General features: G+C 39.8%; 1 protein-coding gene across 1 annotated transcript in view; it reads left to right on the top strand.

Moving 5' to 3' along the window:
• The first annotated feature begins 1,059 nt into the window (after positions 1 to 1,059).
• LRIG3 (leucine-rich repeats and immunoglobulin-like domains 3) overlaps positions 1,060 to 15,097 on the top strand; it is a 70,068-nt gene continuing 56,030 nt past the window's right edge. The window contains exons 1-3 of the mRNA XM_006859507.1: positions 1,060 to 1,354; positions 7,253 to 7,324; positions 7,514 to 7,588. Of these exons, the coding sequence (XP_006859569.1) occupies positions 1,110 to 1,354; positions 7,253 to 7,324; positions 7,514 to 7,588 (392 nt within the window). The 5' untranslated portion in view covers positions 1,060 to 1,109. The remainder of the gene's footprint in view (positions 1,355 to 7,252; positions 7,325 to 7,513; positions 7,589 to 15,097) is intronic.

Raw genomic sequence — 15,097 nt, 5'->3', positions numbered from 1 at the left:
CTCCTGCGAAACAGCTGGTAGTTTCGAACTGCCGACCTTGAGGTTAGCAGCCCGATTCGTAACCACTACACTACCAGAGCTCCTTATGTCTAGTAGCATTATCGATCATGATTTGTCACCATTCAAAGACCAGTTGGACTATGGTGCATACATTAATTTTTCTTCCAAGGTCCAAGCTTTCATTTTGCTTTGAAATATTCTCTACTTTTATAATTCTAACTATTCCATGAAATCTTTGATTGCCATCAGTTTATTAGAAGGTAATTTTCTATCATTTACCTCCAGTCCCATCCAGTTCACTAAGGCTGTTAATAGCTCAGTATATAGTTTCCCAATACCTTTACTTTATTATTGTTTTTGTTTGGAGTTGACATATGGAAACAGTCATCCAGGATTGATGTTAAACGAAACTATTGTCTTTGCAACCATCATTTACTCTCGTTGTATGGTAAATTTCTTTAATCTGGAATTGAAAAGTTTCCTGATAACAAAGTTAACCCAACTTTACTCTCTGAAACATCCCCAAACACAAACATTTCCGATAGCTGGCCTAATATTTGTTAACTTCTTTTATGGACATTCCCTTTTGCCCTTCAACTTCATTTGATATATGCTTCCCAGGACGTAGTGGAGACTTCTGGCAAAGAGAGACTGGAAAATGTAACTCTGAATTTCCTACAATCTCAGCTCCACTTTCTCCCTTCCTCCCCGCCGGAGCTGGAGCCTTGTTATTGTCACGTGGCCGCAGCTCTCCGCCCCGCTTCCAACTCTGTAGCTCTAAGACCTCGCGCACCGCGGCGGGGAGGAGGCGAAAAAGTTTCTTTTGCGGACCAGGCCAGAGGAGCTACGAAGCGTCAACGCAGCTCTGGCTGCACCTCTGCCACAGTTGGCTGTTCAGTTTTGGTTTTCCTCTCCGCTCTTGGGCATGAAAGGGCTTCGCTGCTCGAAGTAAAAAGAAAGTCGGTTAACCGGAGCGAGAAGGCGGTCCGCGTGCGCACGCGGGCGGGAGCGAGAAAGCCCACTTCTCCCTCGGCTGGAAATTGGTGCCGGGACCCTAGTGCGCACCGGGCTGCGGAGCGCCTGGCGGAGCAAGAGGCCGCAGGACCGCGATGGGCATGCCGAGGCTCCGAGCACCCGCGGCGGCGCTGGGGCTGCTCCTGTGCGCGGTGCTGGGGCTCTCTGGCTTAGCCGAGGGCAGCCGCCGCGGCGATCCGGGGGCATTCGAGCCTCCCTCTGGGGTTGTTGCCCAGCGCCTGTGTCCCGCTCCCTGCCGCTGCCTCGGAGACCTGCTGGATTGCAGTCGCCACCGCCTGGCGCGCCTTCCGGAGCCGCTCCCGTCCTGGGTTGTTCGGCTGTAAGTATTATTCGTGTGGATTTAGAGGTCTGGGTCGCTCCTTCAGGAAAGCCGGAGTCAGTGAGAGGCATGGGTGTTTGGGGCTTGGCGCGCAGTGCCTTCTTCCAGGGCGGTTTCTCCTGGCCCAGAACAAGAGTAGCTCTCCCATGGGTGTGTAAAAGGATCCGTCGGGACCTTAACCCCCCCGTGCTTTGGGAGACGCGCAGGTGGGCGCTTTGAAGTCCCCGCCGGGCCGCAGATGGGTGAGAGGAGGGGACCACTGATAACTCCGAAGAAGCCTGGTCGCAGTTCTAGAGCTCTCTGTAGGGGTTCAAATCTGCTCCCCTACTAGGTCAAGGGGGGAGAGGCGGTAACCTGCGGATAACAGGAGTTAGCAGTTCGTTGTGTGGCTCAACTTTAGCTTCTGATTCAGATACCTTCTCCTCTTCCCAGGCAGTAATTGAACGCCCTCTGAATCGGGTATCAGCCTTCATCAGAACCCAGCCACTGTCCAAGCTATGGTAGACATCCTTGTGTTGTGTCCCTGGTACTTTATTTCGCATTAGGAGACCTTAACGATTTTTTATCTCTCTGTGCACCTCAACCAAAGTGTAACTCACATCCTCGTCCTTGTTCCTGTTAGACCAGAAGGTATGGAGGACAAGGAACTAGTTTTTCACAACTAAGGGGGGTGATTTCTGTAGCTCCTTAGCTTGCCTGCACGCTAAGTGCTGTTGCGTTATGCAAGTTTTTGGATTCTAGCTGTGAAGTCTGAAAATCTGAAATCACTGCCAACTGAGTGGAAGAACAGGGAAGAAAATGTAGTTTAGTTGGAAATGATAATTCTTTAAAAACTTATCCTCTCTGTTTATTCGTGGTACCCCAAATTCTTTGTAAAATACAAATGATTAGTAGTTGTTTTTTTGTTTTGTTTTGTTTTTTGTAAAGTGTTCCTGTTTGAAAGAAAATTACTTTAGATTCGGGCCTAACAATTACAGTGGTAATACGAGTTCATCAACAATCTTAGTAGTAGGAGGCTTGATTAGAGAGTTTAGGATTAAGCAACTTTTTACTTTATTGTGCTAATCTAAATCCCTATATTTATGAAGGCTGGGTTTTAGTGTCAATGTTTTTTAAGCAAACTTTGGTTTAGGTTTTTAAAAAAGTAAAATGACAGAGGATTGGATTGCTATGTAATCTCTAATGTGGATGTCTTATTTAGTAGTTTTTATTACAACTGACGAAACAGATAAGGGCTTTAACCTAAAGCAGAAAGACTTTCAATTAGTTGTGGCTAATTCTGTTCAATTGCCTCTTGTGGAGGTCATGCTGCCTTATTCATGAAACATGAATAGCTCTATTGACGACATATGGAACTGAACATTTGAATGACTGGAGGTGAACACCTTTGAATAATACAGGGATGAGAAAAAGAAAATGAATATCATGCTTTCTTGGGTGATTTTCAGATATGCTTGGATCTTTCACCAAGTCTAGTTTATATTCAGGAGTTTCTCAGTGTCAAGTGGCCAGTTGGATCCTTCTAGCATGCAACTTGTATGCGTTGGGTGAATTTAGATGTCTTTAAAAAATAACTGCATCTTTCTTGATTAGAAGTTGAGTTAAACCCAAAGAGGAACAATACCTATTTAAACATTGTTCTAAAAGAAGCTGACCTAATTAGGATTTTGTTTTGCAGATAATTTGGTGGCCCACTAAAAACAAATTACAGTTGATTTGGTTAGCACAGTCTTTAATTACATTTCCGCCAGCAGTAAATTGTCTCAATGCAAGTCCACATTCCTTAAATGTATGTGAAAATAAGTTCCACTTGTATAAATAAGCAGTGGGTCTGTTGTCAGAAGCCCTGCTGTGAGCACTCATTGGACAGTTTTGTCATTCTTTTAGTTCTGTGACTTCTAGCCATCTTTGTAAGTATCACCAAGCCATGTGGACTAAATTCTTTATTGTAAATGTTTCTTTTGTTTGTGCTAAAGCTTTAGAAGTCTCCTCTCCTCATGTTTTGAAATAGCAGAAAACCATATGAATTGAGTTTTACCTTCCCTGTTAACTTGGTATTTGGAACAGCAGGCTTAAGATAGCTGCTACTTAAGTGTTACATACTGAGGCAAGCTTTTAAGTAGACTCTTTGTTTCAGACTTCTAAATTAAGTATAGAAATGCATATTACTCGGTCCTATCCCTTAATATCCTCTCCTTGAATAATTAAAACAGTAAAAGTTTTTTTTTTAGATTAGTTTTAGAAAAGCATTAATGTTTTATCTGTCCTTTTGTTACATTAGTTTTACCACTTGTTGAGTTTGCAAGTAAAAAAAAAAATCAGCCTGTTTATGATATAACCTGCACATTTTTTCATTTCATTCAGTTATAGTTTATTACCATATAAACTCACATGGGAAATGTTGAGTAGTTTGAGCTGTAAAATAATATTGCTGTATTTCGTGCTCCTTTCATAAAGTAACCTCTAATACTTTCTTGAAAGTGACTCTTAAAACAGTAACTATTTGAAGCATTGCCTATAACTGCTTTTAAAGCTAGTCTTGAGTTTACATATAGAGTTTGTGCTTACAAAGAGTTTTGAACCTAAGAAGGAGTGTTTGCTAGACTTTATGATACTTAGCCAAAAGAGGAGAAAGTTGCTCACTTGCCAATGAGAGTATGATTAAATTATCACAGGGATTTCTGAATTATTTACCTTATCACCTAGAAATGTTTGAGTTCTCAAAAAGGCTCAGACGAAAGAGTCGGAAAGTTAGTTTCAGCTGCTGGTATGACTTCTTTAGTGATGGTTTGTTATAAATCAGTACCAGAATTGGGGGTGGGGTGGGGGGTAATAGTCCTTATGGTTTTCACAGCTGCTTTTCTGTATTTTCCAGACTAAAACTTGAACATAGCAGGCTGATTTATGAGTCACTTTGGATCAGTGTCTTAAAACAGCTACAGCCTGGCTTTTTGTTTTTTTTCCTTTCCAGATTTCTGCTGAATTAGCAGCTCTGCAGGCCCCAGTGGGATTGATTAAGAGGCTGTGCTGGATTTGCATTTTAAAAATCGACTTGGAAGTCAGATTTCCAAGTGCTAAGAGGAAGAAAATGATAGCTGGAACCAAATGCTGGAAATTAATTATTTTCATATAGACTTATTATCTTGCTAATATGCAGGAAAAGAGGTTTCTCTCTGTCCTGTAGAGAGACTTTGATTTTCAAGTATTTGGCCAGCCAAGGAGTTCTGAATAAGCAGTTAACACCTGCCTACCTCACCACCTCTCCCATTTATTAACCTTCTTACAAAACAAAACAAAAAAATTCCTATTTGATGATGCTCATTAATGGAAACCTGAAAATGAAGCATCTGCTTGACTGCTTGACTGGTTTAAGCTCTGATGGGTACAGTTATAATTGTACAACTAGAATCTGTTTTTAATGGTGGAGCCATAAAACAATATAGGAAGATTTAGGAAAATGTGGCATCCTTAAACTGGAAAGTAATCATTTCTGAAACATAAACGCTATTTAATCTAAGTTTATAGACGTTAGAAGTTTCAGAACGTTAAATATTTAGCAGCAAAAGTAACTTAAAGGGGTGTGTTTCCCCCCCTTGCTTTCCCACTTATAATATGCTTTTAAGTATGTTGCAATAACTGAAATAGTTAAAGTTGCCAACTCCTATGCTTCTGGGTCAGAAATGACTGGTCCCCAGCATGTATACTGTTCTCCAAAAGCAGTTTCTCATTTTATAGGTTTATTGTGGGGGATCTCCTCCAATTACTGGTTCAGAGGGAAAAAAAAAGTTCAGCATTCCACATCACTTCTTGCAAGACTGCTTTATGAAACATTCCTGAAAATGAAGAGTGTGGTTTTATTTTATTTTTTTTAAGTTAAAGAAAATCACCGGTATTAAATGCAAATGCCAGATTGATTCCCACTTTTCCATTGAAACGTGCAACAATAAGGGACATAGTTTTATGCTAGTAACACGTTTAGTCAGGTTGGTCCAAAGACTCCTTTCTGTTGACCCAGCCTTACCACCCAGGTGAAGGACTCTCTTCCTTGGTTGTTTTGTAAACCATGTGGGAAATCTGGGACTGTCTGTGGTGCTAAAGGCACACGGGTTTTGTTTGAAACCTAACGTGAGTTGTTGGGCTCACGATTCCCTTGATGAACTCCAGATGGATGTGAGTTGGGCTGTGAGGGAAAGTGTCTGGCTCCAGAGTGGTGAGTTTGCACAGCAGTGGTTGTAATTGCAGGATTTTTATAGTTTAAAGACTGTGCCAGGGTTTTTTTTTTTTTGTTTTTTTTTTCTTCTTCATGTTATAACTCTACCAGAACAAATCTACTCATGTCTGTTACTGTCTGGTAGGTCTTTAGGCAATCATGTTTCAAATAAAAGCTTTTGCAGATTTTTGTTCTGTTTTGTTTTTTAAATGAAACAGAGCTATCAGGTTGGTTCTCAATTGAAAATTTTTAATACTGAGGATTTCTGATTTCTAATTGTTAACTAATGGATATGCATTCAGAACAGAGTACTTCTCTGGATATGATTTCATTGCCCCACCCCACCCCCCGCCCTCTTTTCTGCATATATAACAAATGATTCATGCTTTTCTCCAATCAGCTTTGGTTATCTGGACAGTTAATCTTCATTTTTAAGCACTGACTGAATTAATTTAGTAAGGGTTGGTTAACCTCATTTGATGGGGAACTTTGAGCCATACTGTTTGTTAGCCTGGCTTTCAGTAGCTGTTCAGCCATTTCATTTTTGTTACATACACCATTTTGAATCTACATGTTCACCGTACTGACACATAGAGGGAATATAATCAAGTGTATTTGCCAGATTTTGTTTTACATTTTAGATCTTAAATGCTGAGATGACTTTCTAACCTAGAGTCATATGTATGTAGGGTTCTTTTCTGTCTTTTTTCAAATAACAAGAGTGTTCTATGGGAGTTGTTACCAAGGTAGACTATTAAGCAGACCTAATTGAATGATTATAGCCCTGGTGTGGCGCTGAGGGTTAGAACCATTTGAACTGCAAGGTTGGTGGTTCAAGCTCACCAGCTGCTCCTCGGAAACCCTATTCAGGGTCATCGCTATGGGTTGGAATGGACTTGACGTCACTTAACAACAATTGAATGATTAGGGAGGAACACAAGCAAGCCAACCAACAAACAAAAACCTGTCCACAGTTTTCTTTCAAGTGTTGAAGTGTTTACCTGTGTTAGGAGGTTGATGTGGTTTAAATGATGTTAAAATTATATTACCAGGTTCTATAGCGATTTGGGGAAATCAGGAAGCCAGAGGGTTAAAGTTGTTTTCTGTACAACATACACACAGAAGTATACATGCTATGAATATTTGCTGCCTCAACCCAGGAAACAAATTTGTGTGAAAAGCAATTTCCATTTGTTTGTAAATAGAAAACCAATTTCTATCTTGTTTGACTGTAATAAGGACATTGATGCTTAATTTTCTGATAATAAAGAGGTTTAGTTAGAGGCTTAAGTTTCAGCAGCCTACCTAATTAGCTTCTTTTCATAGCCATGACTTCATCATATCAAGTTGGGAGTGGGGAGATGGAAAGGGGGTGGGGAAGGTGAAGCAAAACAACCAGTCCACAAAAGATCTGTTCACCATGTGCCAAAAAACATCTCTTAAAACGTTTGTGGGCTTAACGCATTTGAATCTGCCAGCCTCCTAAACTAATTTTGCTCCCAGAGTTTGTATTTTTGAGTTTGGCATTTTTGTTGCCATTGGGTTTATGGACAGGATGGACCGATTATTTCTTATGTTGTCACTGGTGTTGAAAGAGACATTGCTTAGTCTTACTCTGTCTTGCACATTATTAAGCACTATAGTAATTTTTAGCAACAATTTATAATTTTATTTTTGTGTTCTCTTAGGGACTTAAGCCACAACAGATTGTCTTTCATCAAAGCAAGTTCTATGAGCCCCCTTCAAAATCTTCGAGAAATGTGAGTCTTACTTACTTTCTATTTGAGGTTTGAATAAAATGTATTACTGGGTATTCAGTTAAATCTACACTATTTAACTGGAAAGGACATCTGAATTGGTATCTTTGAATTTGTCTTTATGAATTACAGACTAATTAATCAGGCTTTTTTTTTCTTCTTCTTCTTCTTCTTCTTTTTTGGCATTTATAGGAAGCTGAACAACAATGAATTGGAGACCATTCCAAATCTAGGACCAGTCTCAACCAATATTACACTTCTTTCCTTGTAAGTGGATATTAACCAGATTTCTCATATGTTTGTTGCAGGGACCATAGGTAGCAGTCCTATAGAGACTAAAGTTCTTGTAAGCAAAATATATAGTCCTTTTGATACCACCTTCAGGATATAATGGAGAGAGAAGAGTTCTTTAAAGGATTGGCTTGTTTCCCAGCCTCTTCCTGTATGATTCTTAAGTTTCAAGTATTGTTGTAATAATAGCGCAAATTAAACTTTGCTCTCACTGCTAAACTGGTCTCCACGGCTCAGAGAAGTCACCGTCACTCTGTAGAGACACGTATTTGCTTATATTCTGTAGGCTAGGGCTTTAACTGTAGTATTGCTCAATGGCTGCCTTAGGATCTATGGATTAGGAGTTTAAGTAGTTCTTAGTGGAAAATGATCAGAGTTGTTTTGTAAGGGAAATGGAGTTAGTTGGTAGTAAGCCATTGGAGCGTCCTCTTAAATGTGGTGCCTGCAGTGAAAATCCGAGCTCAGAAGCATCAGGTCAGCATATCAGTTTATACAGTCAAAATAAATATGCAACTGAATTCAGAAATACTGCATGCCATGCTGCAAATCTGAGCTTTCAAATAAAATTGTGTGTTTTATTTATTTCAAATAGATATTCTGTGTTTTTCAGGCAAAGAATGTTTATATTCATGCATTAGAGCTAGGTTTTGGAAATACTTTGACTCTTGGCATTTAAATGTAGCATCTGAAAGGTACATGATTTAATTTTTGAAATTAAGTAGTACATCACTTTAATCTTGAAAAATTAAAAATAATATGGAAGCCACTGAAGTTAAAATGTTTTCCTCCTGTAAACAACTAAAGGAAAAAAAAATTGTTATTAGTTGCTTCTGGCAAAAGGTGTTGGGAGGATTTAAATTATATACTAAATTTCAGGAAAGCTGTTCAATTAATTAAAATGATCACTATCCAATTGCCTACATCTGGTAATTTATAGAGGTTTGTTTTTACTGAGGGCCTAGGTCAGCTAAGTCATTGGTGCAGCCACTGTGTCTGCCTTCCTCTGTTTGAATAAGAACCAAGTGACATTTGATACTGATGTGGTTTTTCCAAAGATCAGGAACAGAAAGGAGTGAAAGAAAAAGCAGTTGGTATGTGGCAAATAAACACTGCATTTAGAAATTATTTTCATGTTAACATTAGTACCTAGTTCTTTGTGTTTCACAATCACTTATAATTTTGGTGTCTACATGGAATAATGGATTTGGTTTCGTAAGCATATCTTAACTATTCTTGCTTGATCAGTGGGACCTTTTTAAAGTCATGCTCTCCTTGCCTGGTTTATTGGCAGATCTGTCAGCACATCCAAGAGATTGGAGGGCTATTGCTTGCAGAATGGCTGAGAGAGGGTCTGTAGTGAAGTTTCATAATCTAGATGGGGTGTAGAATACAGTCTTCTCTTAGGCATGGCATAGAGTTGAAAGAAGTAAGAACTTGTAAGAAAATTAAACATTTCTGGTGAACATCAATAACCTTGTGTATTTATACTTTAAAGCTATTACTTAGAATAAGAAAACTGGAATGAGATCTGGAAAGTTAGAAACCTTGGGAATCTGATCTCTTCCCCATGTTGTTTTTGTTTGTGCTTAACTTTCATGAGTGCTGTCTGTAAAATCACTATCTCTCTCCTTAATTTGTTGCAGTACATCCAACCAATGATGGCTTTGTTCATTTTAGATAATGATAGATACAATTTATTACCCAGATTACATAAAGTCTACGAAGAGTAATTTATGCAATGGGCCTGCTAATTCAGTATGGCTACTAGACAATTGTTTTCATACCTGTGAAATATTTTGCAAGATTTACTTCTCTGCGTATTTTCGAATACACATGTTTTGTTTTCCCCTATAGTCTTTGGTTATTGCAATACCCAATCATGTGTTTCTAAAGCACTTTTAATTTCTGTGGTTTATTGTATAGGGTAGAACATTTACTTTTGTACATAAGCACTTGAAAACAGTCAGAACTCAAAATCAGTACTTACGGTGCATTTCTGAAATTAAAAAAACAAAAAGTTAAACCACTAACATAACTTCTACTAGAAAATTGTTGTTCCACCACAACTAAATACCTTACAAAACACTTCGAGGACTGCTTGATCTGTGGGTTTCCAAGATCTTTTGTTTTTAAAAACTTTCTGAAGAGGAGAGCATTTTACTGGGTAATTTTCACAAGTCAAATACTTTGAAAACTTAATTTAAAGAAAATGAAAAAATCAGCATCTAGGGCATAAGATTTAAAGTTTGTACTCCCTTACAAACTGTATGGTATACAGCAGGGTCCCCTCTCTGCTGGAGGGGCTGCAACACAAAGAGGACTATAGCACTTTGTTGTCATTGTGTACTATAGAGGAGGTTTCAACTCATAGTAACCCTGCACAGGGTTTCTGAGGAGCTGCTTATGAGCTTGAACTACTGACCTTGCAGTTCAAACTGATCATGCAGTCCAGCACATTAACCCATAGTACCACACCAGCACTGGGCGCTCTACATCCAGAGGCAAATTCAATTTGGGACTAGTTTTGATAATGTCTGGGAAGTCTACCAGAAAAGTCAGGGCCTTGGGAGTTGGTTGAATGAATAGTGAGCTTCCCCATTAATGGAACTCTTTTCTCACCTTTTTAGGGACTGCTTAGAACGTAAAAGACCTGAACAGACTACCTGTCCTTTGGAAATCATGCAGAAGTTAGCATGTAGCTTAGAAGTCAATGGCAGGATTTGCGTTTTTAGCTTTCTTTTCTCACAGTTTCCTTTCCATTGTAGAATGGTCTACTTTAGAGGAAGAAATGAAATGATCTTTGAAATAAATACATGAAGAACTTTAAAAAGTTCAAGAAAAAATTACATTATCTTTCTATTTCATTTTTCCATGAACTTTTGAAGTCCTCTTACATATATCCCCTGTATTAAAACACTGTTGATCAGGCATCCTAAGTACATTACCTTTTTGCTTTTACTGGGTGTGATAGTTTCAGAAGAGTCCCTAGGTGCCTATAGTTACCAAGCTTAGCTCTTAACTAAAAGGATCCTCAGAAGAAAGGCCAAGGTGTTCTACTTCTGAAACATCGCTACTGAAAACTTGTGGAGTACAGTTCTGCTCTGACACACCTGGGTCGCCATGAATCAGAAGTAAAGACAACTGGTTTGATTTTTTGGTTGGATAATTGTGGCTTTCAGTGTTACAGCAGAGCTGCTCTGGCATTGGATATTTTTGAAACCCTTGACTTTGTTTAGGGCAGGTTGGCATTTATTGTCACTGGAATGTAAATGTTAGAAACAGAGAAAGGATCGTAGTTGGAAAATATAGCCTTGGTGATAAAAATGATGCTGGAGATAGTATGAAAGAATTTTGCAAGAACGATGACCTATTAATTGTAAATACCTTTTTTCCAACAACATAAAAGGTATACAGGAATCAAATTAACTATGTGTGTAGAAAGAGACATAGGAGAAGCTCCATATCATCATCCAAAACAAGCCTAGGGGCAGACTGTGGAAATGACTCAATTGCTCAGATGCATGTTGAGGCTGAAGCTGTAGAAAATGAGTATAATTCTACCACCAGAGTAAAAATATGACCTTGAGTATATCCCACCTGAATTTAGAGACCATCTGAAGAACAGGTTTGATGTATTAGACACTAATGACCAAAGGCCCAGAAGAGTTGAGGGATGATACCAAGAACATTATTATATAAAAAAAGCAAAAGGTCATTAAAAAGACAAGTGAAAAAAGGAAAGAACAAAATGAATATCAGAAGAGACTCTGAAACTTGCTTTTGAGCATAGAGAAGCTAAAGTGACTAGAAGAAATGTTGAAGTAAAAGAGGTGAACAGGAAATTTCAAGGGGAACTTGAGAAGACAAGGTCAAATATAATTAAATGTGCAAAGACTTGGAGTTACAAAATTAAAGAAAAGCATATGCTTAGCATTTCTCAAGCTGAAAAAAAAAACTGCAGAAAAAATTCAAACCTTGGGTTGTAATATTGAAGGATTCTGTGTGCAAATGGTGAACGATGATGGAAACATCAAAAGGGGAAAGGAGGAATACACGGAGTCATTGTAGCAACAATAATTGGTTGATGTATGAGTCATTTCAAGAGGTACCATATGATTAAGAACCGATGATATGGAAGTAAGAACTTAAGTCTTCAGGAATTGACGGGATACAAATTGAAGTCTTTTAACAAACTCATACAACACTGGAGCTGTTCACCTTGTCTATGTAAAAAAAGTTTGGATGACAGCTACCTGGTGAACCAATTGTAAGAGAGCCATAATTGTGCCCATTCCAAAGAAAGGTGGTTCTTTAGATTACAGAAATTATTGAACAATATTGTTAATAGCACATACACATAAACTTTTACTTAGGATAATTCAGAAACAATTGCAGCAGTACATCCATAGGGAGCTGTCAGCAATTTAAGTGGATTTCAGAAGAGGTTGTGGAACTAGGGCTACCATTGATGAATGGATCTTTTTTGAAAACAGAGAATACCAGAAAGATGTTTACTTGTGTTTTATTGACCATGCAAAAGGTCAGCCACGCAAAAAAAGAGGACTGTTCCCAACACAATGGATTTATACAGTGGTGGCAACAGTGGGCTCAAACACAACAATTGTGAGGACAGTGTAGGACCCGGCAATGTTTTGTTCTGTTGTGTTTAGGGTCCTTATGAATGGAAACAGACTCAATGGCACCTAACAACCACAACAAATGTGGAGTGAGCTGATCAGATTTGCAGTTTGAAAATGTCACTCTGGCATTAGTATAGAGGATGTGCTGTAGGTGTCCGGAGGGTAGGGTTTGGGGGCCAGTTAGGTGACCACTGCTGTAGCCCAGGCATGATGAAATCACTGTTCTAAAACGCTGCTCTGATCATGCCAGTGGTTGTTGCTAAGTGGCGACAAGTTAGTTCCGTCTCATAGCGACCCTGTATAGGGTTTCCAAGGAGTGGTTGATGAGCTTGAACTACCGACCTTGTCATTCAAACCAACCATGCAGTCCAGTACATTAATCCACAGTGCCACTAAAATGCTTCTCTGATCATACCAGGAGAACAGTGATTAAAAGCTCAAGTCAGATGGCTTGGTTAATTGCTGACTCTGCTCCTTGCTAGATTTCTGACTTTGGAGTAGTTGTGAGGATTAGTAGAGAAAGTACCTGAGAAGCCATTCGGTGTACACTGAGCGCTCAGTGAACGTGAGTTGTGATGGTGATATTCATTCATTCATTCACTCAACTAAAATGTACTTAGAGTCCTGGTGTGGAGTTGTAGGAGAAGCACTGGACTACCATTACAAGGTTGGCAGTTCAAACCTGCCAGCTGCTCCTCGGAAACTCTATACAGGGTCTCTGTGAATCAAAACGGATTCAATGGCACTTAAACAACAGCATGTACCAGCATCTGTTTTAAGTGCTGAGGACATAGCAGTGAACAACACAGACTCCCCAGATCTTAATATAGTTTCCATCCTAGTGACTGAGAGAAAAAATAAATAAGTAAACACACTTTAAAAGAAATGATAACTTCAGTTTGTGATAAATGCTGTGAAGAGAAAGAGCAGTTGCCCTTTATAGAAAATGGCTAGAGAAGACTGTTTTGTCCTTCTATGTGGACTGCTAATTGCAAGGTCAGCAGTCCAAACGCACCAGCTGCTCCTAGGAAACCCTGTGTAGAGTTGCTATGATTCAGAACCGACTTAGCAGCCCTTAACAACAATTATATGTCAGACACAGTTCTAGGCTCTGAGAGTTCAGCAATGAACAAAGCAGACAACAGCCCCTATTTTCATAGTGGGGGGGGGGGGGGAAGACAAAGAAAGACATGGTCAGAAGGTGATAAGTGGGAAAGATAGCAAGATAGCCAGGGGTGTGTGTGGGAAGGAGAGGGTTTACTGTTTTGAATGGGTCCTTATAAGTGGAAACAGACTCATAATAAGCCTTAGCCCACAGGCGCTCAGCTATAGCTCTGTGTATCAGCAAACCTAGCCCCCCTAAGTAAGTGCCTGTAGGCACACAACATGGCACTCAACTGTACTCAGGCTGTGGGCTGGGAAGCCCACAACTCTGTCTGGTGCTTTGCCTCTTGGTTCTGCTGCTGCTGTTCCGCTGACATTCCTTTCTACTTCTTTACTGCTCCTCTGATGTCACAGCTCTGTGTCTCTTGGATCGAGGAAGTTCAACATAACAGGGACCTTGGGGTCCACTATTGGTTCTTCTTTCTAGATGGTATTGGGCTTCTGAAAGTGCTCGTTTTATCCTCAGTGGGATGGCAACATTGACTAGTTCCCACATTCCAGTTCCAAAGTCCTATTTGTATGTTGCCACCCAGTCATTTGGTGAGAGTTACAAAGACTAGAAGCGTTGATGGTGTCGTGCGTTACAAGTTGGGCTGCTAACCACAGGGTCGGCAGTTTGAGTCTGCCAGCTGTTCCTCTGGAGAAAGATGAAGATTTCTGCTCCTGGAAGGATTCTAACCTCAGAAACTCTATACAGGGTTACTATGAGGTGAAAGCCACTCAGCGACACACAACAACAAAGACTATGGCTAGAAGAACTATATCATATAATTCACTGAACCACAATGTGTCCTCTGCTGTCAGAGATGCTTTGGGGATGTAGTAAAAGTATGAACTTGGGCCCTTCCCTCAATGGTCTGGTGTGATTTATATGCTACCAAGACCAATACTGAATGGTGGAGTGTAGTGGCCATTTCTGTGTGGTATGAACAATATTCATAGAATATGGCGAGTTTTCTTTTTCATGGTGTTGAAATCTTCACAAGAGCAGCATATGAAGTTGTCTTGTGGCATTTGGCATCCCGGAGCAAGATCCAGGAGCAAGATGCAGAACTAACTGAACTTTTAATATTCATGGCAGCTCAGTACAGTGTCTGGCATATAGAAGATGCTTTCTAAATACCGGAACTAGGATTCAGCCATGCAGAGTTTTGTCTTGTCTCTCACTAATGATCCGTCTAACCTTGGACAGTGTTAATGAACCCTTCTTTAGCTGTAAAAACCATAAAACAGAAGTCTGTCCATCTATCTCATGTGGTCTGGTGAAGGATCAAATGGCATAGCGTGTTCATGAAAGGAAGGACTTAAAAGTGTGAACAGCAGCAGCTGCTGCTGTCTCGGTTGTGGTCGGCTTGGCAGAGGAGCAAAGTCTTGAGGGAGTGAGCCAAGGAGGGGAGTCTTTGTGGACTCTTGAACAGGGGGATCACAGGAGGAAGGCATGGTTTACAGACGTTATCCTGGCAGCAAAATGTAATATAGATAAGAGAGGGCAGAAAGAACTCTGCACTTGGGGTAAGTTATTAGGAACATCTTTTCAAATGGTTAAAAGAGAAAACAGCTGAGCACTGTATAATTAATAACTAAACATTTCTGGCCTAAGGGATTGTATGCATATTAGGCGAATTTTAAGCAGTGCCTACTATGCACTAAGTGATAAGGAACATAGAAAAATAGATCTCCA

This window comes from Chrysochloris asiatica, unplaced genomic scaffold (genome assembly GCF_000296735.1).
Source record: "Chrysochloris asiatica unplaced genomic scaffold, ChrAsi1.0 scaffold00033, whole genome shotgun sequence".
NCBI lineage: Eukaryota > Metazoa > Chordata > Mammalia > Afrosoricida > Chrysochloridae > Chrysochloris > Chrysochloris asiatica.
This window is presented reverse-complemented; position numbering and strand designations above follow the sequence as displayed.